The following is a 9,572-nucleotide window of genomic DNA, read 5'->3' as shown; positions in this document are numbered from 1 at the left end:
TACATTTACCGTTTACGACGTTTAAACTTCATAGAACAAAAGTAGACAAAAAGTATTTTATTGTTATGATCTCTATGGTTATGATATTTGCACTGAATTCTCAAGTTTTTCCTATTTTTTTAATCATGTATGACTTATATGGTAATCAAAGATGTGACCTTAAAAAGTTGTATTCACACTACGGTTTTAGAAAGTGTATGCTGTCTCTCTCACACCCATTAAACAAGAACTTCTCTGTCTGTAAAATGCTTTCATTCTTAGCGCGTTTGTGTCTGTGCTCATACGCATGTTTTCGCGCCAATTCATGTGCAATTTTTTTTTTATTAGGTATCGATTGTTGATGGCTGTGCTTCATTTGTTGATTAAGGATTGTGTTTAATTTATTATGCGTTTAGGAATTGTACACTATGAAGAATAAAAAAGGAGACGTGAGTATTTTGAATGATATTTTTTATTAAGTAAATAAAATAATTTAGTGGTGTTTTACACTTTAACCATAATAGTCCAGGATCCATCGCTCATTTTTGCAAGTGAATACTATATTTAGCTAATTTTCCGTGAGTAGCTTTATTTTGATGAGACGCCCAATAATTTCATGTACGAAACTCTCGATTGCGGTAGCTTACAGAGGTAACAGAGATAAAATTTTTTGATTTGATGGTTCTCAAATATTTAATAATAAAATCAAAATATCAATCAATCAAATAATAAAATCGGTAAAATGTTTTGTACTTAGGTAGGTACATGCGTTTCGGATTTTTATGCGGTGTGGACTGTGGTAAGTAGGTACATTTTAAATTATAACGTTTATTACTTAGGAAATCGTAAATCATAAATTAATAACATAGGAGATGGAATAAGTGCCTTCGATAAACATCATATTTACTAACATTAACTACTACACTATGCAAATTGCAGAGTGCAACGATTTCAAGGCAAACTTGTAGATAAAGTCCAAATGATATAAAGTATCAAATCTTAGATATGTAAAACGGAAAAATAAACAATTAGACCTCATTCACACGAGAGCTTTTTTAACGTCCGTTAAAAAAGCGTCCAAATAGAACAAATGCATTCCCAAGTATATGTTCACACGTCACGCACTTTTTTATCGCGCAGTGTTCTATTTTCAACGCTCGGCGTTGGGCGTTAAATAAAATAGACCATAGGAAACTTCTTACTATTATTCAGACGAGCGCTAAAAAAGCGCCGGCGCTGCGTTCAGTATGCCGCACGCTCGCTCAGCGGTAGCACGTGTTTGTTGTGCTTATAATCATCAGAAAATCGATACGATGTCGTGGATTGTTGATCCCGAACTATTAATTATAGATGTGGAGTCTCGTCCGTTCCTGTATTCAAAATCGTTATAGACATTTGAAAATAATTAAAAAAATTCCGGGGTATTGCCTTAACTCTTCGTACAGTGTCACAAACTGCCCTTTTAAGTATCTCTGTTCATTCAGAGGATGTACCCAGAATGCCTTTTGTTTTCTTTTTCGTCTTTTAATAACACAAATCGCTAGTGCCAATCTTTCTTTCTTTCTTTCTTTCAAATATACCTAACATATAAAAATTAAAACAGTAGGTATTTTTATCATATTCCTTTAAGTAACATGTTTATCGATGACGAGTTTGAACAAATACCTAAGTAGGTACCTACAAGTGGTTTATTAAGAACAAACTTTCCGAGGAATTCTAAGCAAATATAATAATATAAATATCATAAAGATATTACGCAACTGACATTACGTAATTATTTTAGCAGAAACCATTTCCACGTCTTACTGAAGCCAGAGACGAGACATGAGTGATTTTAAAGCGTTAGTATGAACAACCACAGAGAGAACGTTTAAAAAGCGCCAACGCCGGGTTTTAACGCAACGCTTTTTTAACTCTCGTGTGAATGAGGTCTTAGGCTATAGTTGCCCATACATAATTATGTATCTATAGACACATAATATGTATAATGTATGTTATCTATAGGCATATAATAATATTATGTACCTATATAATGCCTGTATTGTAATACCGTGCCTGTATCTATATAGATATCTATATATAGGAAGCTACAGGATTAGCTATGCCTGTAGGTTTCACTCAACTCAATTTCTTATAGAACTTAGAAACGTTGTTTGATGTGATGTTTATATATGTATTTATTTCAATCTACTTATTTAAAGAAAATGTAACGGTCATATTTATTATTTCATTAGTGACTGTGCTTAAATTAATTCGTTGCACGCAGATTACAGCTATGGGACTAGAACGAATGAAAAGTAATCAAATATTTCGAATGCTCATAAGCTCATAAATAAGTCTTGATATCTTAACTTTTATGGTTTTGAATTTTGATGATAGATAAATGATAATATTAATATTACTTTTGACCAATGGCAATCTTCATATTTTAATAATTATGACCATTTTAAATAGGGAATTAACAAATATTGTTTTTTTTTAGGTTACCAAAGCAACAGACAAGGACCAAATCGAAAGAAATATCAATAATAATATAGTGAAAGCAACCAAGCAAAGTATTGCTAATGACACGAATGTTCATCTGATTTTCTTCGTGTGTATAATCGGTGTTACCCTGGGAATAGCTTTAGAGATAATAAACGTACAAAATAGAAATGTTACCAAAGATACGGTGTTCAGTAAGAACTACTGGGTATATTCGGCATACTACGACGCGGAAAATAAAAATGGTTTGCTCAAGCACGTGCATTTGGTTCTAGAAAGATTTGGCTACAAGAAATCATCCAATGACACACCGTGGGTCCTCCTGTGGTCGCACGACTACCCTTTCAGAGTGCTGAACTCGATTATAAGCAAATTAAAACCACACCAAAAAGTAAACCACTTTCCTGGAACAGGTTTCATAACGATGAAAGTGGACCTGGCTACATCGAATTCCACATACATCCCGAGAGCGTTCAAACTGCCCAAAAACAAGGAACAATTTTTAAAATATGCCAGAGAGAATAGAAATGCATTGTTTTTGGAAAAGCACAATCAGCACCGAGGTGTGTACCTTAAAAACGTGAGCGAAATAGATTTGTCAAGTGGCGAAAGTTTTGTGCAGGAGTTCGTGCAAAAACCATTTTTGGTGGATGGACATAAGTTCGATATTGGCGTGTACGTCGCGTTAACATCTGTTAATCCTCTGAGAGTCTACTGGTACAAAGGAGATGTTATTTTCAGGTATGTGTATACCTTGGTGTATACCATAGTTTAATAAACCCTATTCGATTTAGAAATATTTTGGTAGGCGTTAATGCCTACCTAGTACCTACCTATACGTTCAAGATTACCCGATACGAAATCACTGTCACCTGTAAAAGTATTCCATATATTATGTACCTAACGTTATTTATAGACGTTTTTGCGTTTTTTTTTACAATTAAAATAAAACAAAGTCAAGTCTCAAATGCGTTAAAATAACATACCTAATATTAATTATATACCGATACGTACCTAAAGCTTATAAAAACAATACCTGTTTAAAAAACTTCATAAATAATTAAATATGACATAAATCTTCATGAAAAAATACAAAAAATTAACAAATTATACTTCGGCTTGGATTTGGAAAATATCCAACCATTATCTATGTTGGATACAAACTATTCTCATTTCCAAATAACCTAGCTATATTTGTATTATGTCCTTCCAATTTGTAAACGCTCTATAACTTTTATGACCAATAAGGAAAGTATCATAATAAAAGCAGCTATTTTTATCTTCAATAGATATTATTTCATTTGTGAATGACCCGAAGATTATATGTCCACATTTACGTTATCTAAACATTGAGATTCGGAAATTTTCCGCGTAGGAAAGAACTTATAGTTCTTTCATGGATACTTTTATGTAGGCTAAACCGGGATATGGATACAAAAATAAACACAAGATTTTAAAAATATAAGAATGTTCTTTTATTGAATGTTAACTATTTTTTGTATAAGGTTTTGAAAATATCCTCAAAGCCTCTTGATACGTCGTAATATTAAAATAACAATTTGTTGAATATTTATGATTTTATGACTTTAACGCACACACATATTAGAAACGCAAATAAAAACATATACTTAGAAAAGGCCTCATATGCGTGAAATGTCACTTTGACAGGATTCAAACTTTCTTCCTTTCTTTCATCTTTAAACCGTGTTTTTTTTAGATACTGTCCAGCGAAATACTATCCCCTGGATCCCAAGAAATTGGACAAGTACGTGATAGGTGATGACTACCTACCGACCTGGGAGGTACCGTCTTTGGCACACCCGTATACAGCTTTGGGATTTAGTATGAAGGATGCGTTTGATCATTATGCTCAATCGAAGGTATGAGTTTATTATTTTTAATTAATAGATATTCAACGATTAAACTTTACAAAACAACAACCCGCACTTATAATAATTAACTAACTAAAATACTAACTAACTAAACTAACTATAATAATTAAATAACTAAAATATTATTTTAATGAAATTAAGGATTTTTTTTTCGAGAAACCGTATGATATTATATCCTTAAGCTTCTGTTGACATTAGCCTTAACTTGCAGATTATAGATTTAATGCTTCTGTTGACATTACCTTTAAATGATAATATATAAAGTATAAAGATTTAAATATTATAAATCCATTCATGTATATTTTAGGGCAAGAATACGACACACATGTGGGACGAAATACAAAAAGCTATTAGAGAAGTTTTTATCAACAATGAACATCATATTATTGAAGCGGTAAGTTCATTCTATAATAATTATTATCCACCTTCTGCTAAATATAATTTTCTTCAAATATACTTATTCAAGTGTCTAAATTAGATTTGGGGATTATCTACCTACAGGGTATTCATATTTAAATGAAACTTCTATAACATTATATACCTACAACCATCTACAACCAACCAACAGTTTCTAAATAAAAAGCACTTATTTATATTAATTTATTTTAATTACAATATGTAAGTATATTATAACTATATATCTTTTCCAGCTGAAAAAATACAGATCAGGCGATAATTTCTTTGAAATGATGCGTTTTGATCTTATTGTGGATGAAGATTTGAAAGTTTATTTAATCGAAGCGAACATGTCACCGAATTTAAGTTCAGCGCATTACCCGCCAAATCAGTTGCTTTACGAACAAGTTTTGTATAATCTGTTCTCGTTGACGGGAGTAGCCAATCATATGGGCAATTTGAGGTATTGTCTATGGTCATTTTTTTTTTATTTTATTTAAATAAACAAGGCTAAACTTAAACCAATAAATAATGGACTTATAATGGACACATCTAGCATCCATTTTAATTTGTAAACACTCTCACTTGCATTCCGTTACACGTAATGCAATGAAACATACATAAGACGAATCTATGTACATTAAAATACGAAATAATTTGTAGTAAGTATAGTGTACACCTACCAATCGACAATTTGTATCTACTTATATATATAACATTAATTTGCTCTGTGTAGAAAATCTTACTGTTAACATTATTTTGTTCAATTTACACAGAGGAAACAAAAGTGATTGCAAAACTTTTTAGAATAATCTTCGCCTAAGATCAAATTTCTAGAAATTGATTTGCGTGGGTTAAGCATGTGTTACTATGTGATTAGTTACCTACTTGTAAGTATTAGCTATTAGTCCCGCCGCCCGCGCTTCTTATCTGTTGCAAAATGTTGATATGGATAAAATATCTAAAATCCTATCCAACCTAATAAAAAAAGCTTTACAACATTTTTAAACAAAACTTCCAATAAGGTACTATCTAAAAACATACGAAGGTTTGCACTTTCTTCTCAGTAGAAATGCGTAAAAAGATAACACAACCGTTCGAGGTCGTAAAACAAACAAAATATATGGTAATCTAGCATTTCTATTTTCTATATAGAGGTACTTAAACAAAATGTAATGAAGACGATTTGAGATTGGGCTTTTAGCTTTATAAGTTTAAACTGGCTAGTTTTTGAAGCTTCAAATTACAGCATAGACAAATCACTAGGTCCTTACATTATACTAGATAGTTACTTCGTAAATAATACCACGAAAACTGTTCTTAGGCGTTATTGAGTTTTAAACAGTGTGACTAACACTGCCAAATCTTCTAAATAGAAAAACAAAAATATATATTTTTTTTCTATTAAGGAGCTTTTATGCTTTTCTTGTAACATACCTACATAACTAGATAGTTACAATTTATTTATATTTCTATTAGTTATATATAAATATTATATAACATGTTATTATATGCGTTTTTTTCAGTGACCAAACCGCTGTGCAGAATATGATATCAGCTCAGAAAAACATCGCAGTGTACAGCAAGGAATGTAGTACAATTTGCAAAGATAATTGTGATGCGACATCTGTATGTGCACTGTGTAAACCATGCTTAAACAACAAGTTGAAAAATGCGTTGTTAACAGCTCATAAAGAACACATACATAAGGGTGATTTTAGAAGACTATTTCCACCCGCAATGGTAAATTATTTTACGATATTCGAAATGTTTATTAATTATCTATTCGTGTAATTAAAAGTTTTTTTGCGTTATTAATAATATTATATTATGTAGAAAGCAAATTTACCTGTTTTTAAAAGATGTTGGTGTTGAAATAGTTACAAGTTCAATGACTTTTCTAGGATTAATAAATCAAAAACTAAATATTATTTAAATACTGAATAATTCAGTTATTGGCTTATGCCTTAACCTCAAGATGACCTTGGCTAAATGATAGAAGACAAATTTCATCATATTTATTTCTTATTCATCATCTTTTTAAAGTTTAAACAGTCGTAAAATTCACATAGAGGAGCTAATCAATTTATATCTTCAGAAGGCAGAAGCCGCTAGCCCGATAAAATGAAATCATATCGTAACTTTCTTTGACTTTCTGACTAGTTATTTTTGAAGGTGAACCTTTACTTTTGAGATTAAAATTTCAAGGCCGCGTCATGGCAATACCGTCACGTCATGGTGTACGGCGACGATTTTGGTATCTTTGAATCTTGCCAAAGAAGTTTCACTTCTGACACGTGTGCTCAGCACACACGCTCTTTTTTATATTTTAAAATTCATCATATGCATAAGGATCTACAATGATTATTATTTATTGTTTATTATATTTTTCCTTTTAGCATCAAAACGACAAAAACATCGAAGCGAAGATAAAAGACTTAAATGAAATGAACAAACTTCAATACATATGGTATCAAGGAAAATGTAATATTGATGAAACATGGTGTGTCTAAAATAAACCAACATTGTTATTCAACATTATTTATTTCTATCCAAAAATAAACCTTAACAAAATAACAGTATTCTTATTGACTAAAATCACTGCACCATAGTTTGCAGTAATCCCAAAATGTAACTACCTAAATCTTCATCTTGATTTGTCCATGACACGTAAATATTTTTCGTGTTATCATCATCACCTTCCACTTTAATGAGAACTGATTCCACTGATATGTTGCCATCCGATATGGTTATGGACCAGCCTTGTAATTTCTCTGCTAGTAATGCCTTCAACTTTTCCGCAGTTTTTACGGCTGGACCAGGGTCGTCAAATCGTACTGTACTCGTGAAACGAATAACGTGCCTCGTGATACCGATTTCCTCACACACCTCATCGATATCTAAAAACGATAGCCTATTGTCTTTGACGCATAAGATTCCGTGAACAACCCGTCGGCGCTTCGGGTCCGGCGGTTGCGCATTGTACCTCACAGCCTCCGCTTTTAGTAACCTTAGAGAAACATCAATTGGAATTTTGACTGGGGTGTTTATAATAGCTGTTTCACCATTAGCTGGCATGTAACAGTTGACGTTAAACTCCTTTTCAATCTTATCTTTCAAGAACTCCATCTTCTGAGCTTCTCCGTGAACCAGTAACACATTTTTAGGTTCACAGTATTGTATCAATTGCATTATACCTTTAGCATCAGCATGCGCAGAGAAAGACATGTATTCTACTGCCATTTTCACTTCAACAACTTGACGATTCTCAAATTCGATTTTCTTTGCTCCGTTAACGATTTTATGACCTACAGTGCCTTGTACGCAAAATCCAGGCATTATCAACATATTTTGCTCATAAGGTGCCCATTTCTTGAAAATATTGAGAGATAAGCCAGCATGCAACATGCCTGGTGTAGCAAATACAACCATTGCTCCAGGATTGTCTATGTAGGATTTGTCAAAAGGTTTGATATGTTTGAAATCGAACATGTTTCTCTGTACAAACGTTTTACGAATCTTCTGATTAGTCCATGTAATAAACATTTTATAGTAATTATTAGCTTTCTCAGTCAAACCAAGTGCAAAGTATACGGGATATTTTAAATTCATCCGTTCCCAGTATGTTTCTAACAATATACATAATTCTTGGGCTCTGCCCAAAGCAAACACAGGAATTAGTACTTTGCCACCCTTTTCAACACATTCATGTACTTTTTTGAGAAAATCTCTTTCACGGCAGCGTTTTGAATCTCTTATGGTAGTAGCATATGTTGACTCTGATATGAGCAAATCAGGACGGCATTTATCTATCCATGCTGCACCTAGATGACGGTCAGGAGTCATGTTATAATCTCCGGTGTACACAACAGATTGTGATCCTACCCTTATCCAAAACATGGCAGCACCAAGCACATGTCCAGCATAATATGCCTTAATTTCCAATTCACTATCAACCATCACAGACTGATGTAGGGTCACAGCTGTAACTTTCTTTATGCAATCTTTAATCATTTGGGATGTGAAGAAATTAGACTCACCTTTCCTCTCCACTGCTACTTTCCTCATGTCTTCAAGGAGAATTGGGGCTATAGCTTTTGTTGGGTGCGTCATATAGATAGGTCCTGTGTAGCCGACCATTTCAGACATGTATGGCAGAGCCCCGCAGTGGTCGAGGTGGAAGTGTGATATAATGACGCAGTCTATCTGGCTTGTAATAGGGCCTTCTGGTACGATGTACGAAAAATCAGGAAATCTGCGTTCATCATTATATCCCATATGCATACCACAATCAAGCATAATGTTCTTTCCTCCCATTGACAGTAAAATACAACTCCTCCCGACATCCTGACCAGCTCCCAGGGGAGTAACTTTAATCTCAGGCATTTTGGTTACCAATACCACTTATGAATATTTTCTTTAATTCTGGAATGTTTAATTCGCATAAAATTTATTTCAAGAGTAGTTTACTAATTTTATCCCAATTTTACACAGTTTCAAAGCATGTATTTTTATATAAACTCTAGACACATCCGAAACAACAAACGTGATTTACATTTTATAACTTAAAATGTCAAACTATGTCAAATGTCAATGTCAAACCTATATCAGTATTTTTTTTTTCGTTTTTTAAGGCAATAATACAAAACCATTTAAAACTATTTCATGAGTTTTTAACGGAGTGCTGGTTTAAAATATTCCAATTTCTAGTAGTAATTCAGCGCCGGATTCGATTGCTGGACTGGAATATAATGTAAACCGAGCAAAGAATAAAAATCTCGTAGTGCTGTGCTTCGACAGCTTTATTTTTATTGTATCTGT

General features: G+C 32.8%; 2 protein-coding genes across 2 annotated transcripts; one reads left to right on the top strand and one right to left on the bottom strand.

The window, feature by feature from the left end:
- Positions 1–267: 267 nt before the first annotated feature.
- On the top strand, positions 268–7,328 carry TTLL15 (tubulin tyrosine ligase-like 15). Its single transcript, XM_089697507.1, has 7 exons — positions 268–428; positions 2,462–3,204; positions 4,181–4,343; positions 4,663–4,749; positions 5,006–5,214; positions 6,278–6,494; positions 7,151–7,328. The coding sequence occupies exons 1-7, from the start codon at positions 408–410 to the stop codon at positions 7,262–7,264; spliced, it is 1,554 nt and encodes a 517-aa protein (XP_089553633.1). The 5' UTR covers positions 268–407; the 3' UTR covers positions 7,265–7,328.
- IntS11 (integrator complex subunit 11) lies at positions 7,277–9,306 on the bottom strand. Its single transcript, XM_089697506.1, has one exon. It carries the CDS (start codon positions 9,135–9,137, stop codon positions 7,350–7,352), a length of 1,788 nt encoding a protein of 595 aa, XP_089553632.1. The 5' UTR covers positions 9,138–9,306; the 3' UTR covers positions 7,277–7,349.
- Positions 9,307–9,572: the final 266 nt, after the last annotated feature.

The sequence above is a fragment of the Colias philodice genome, chromosome 7, assembly GCF_061535455.1.
Source record: "Colias philodice isolate Cphi_HAF_F1 chromosome 7, ilColPhil1 Martin Lab GWU primary, whole genome shotgun sequence".
Taxonomy (NCBI): domain Eukaryota; kingdom Metazoa; phylum Arthropoda; class Insecta; order Lepidoptera; family Pieridae; genus Colias; species Colias philodice.
The sequence above is the reverse complement of the archived record's forward strand: the minus strand, read 5'-3'. Positions and strand labels throughout refer to the sequence as shown.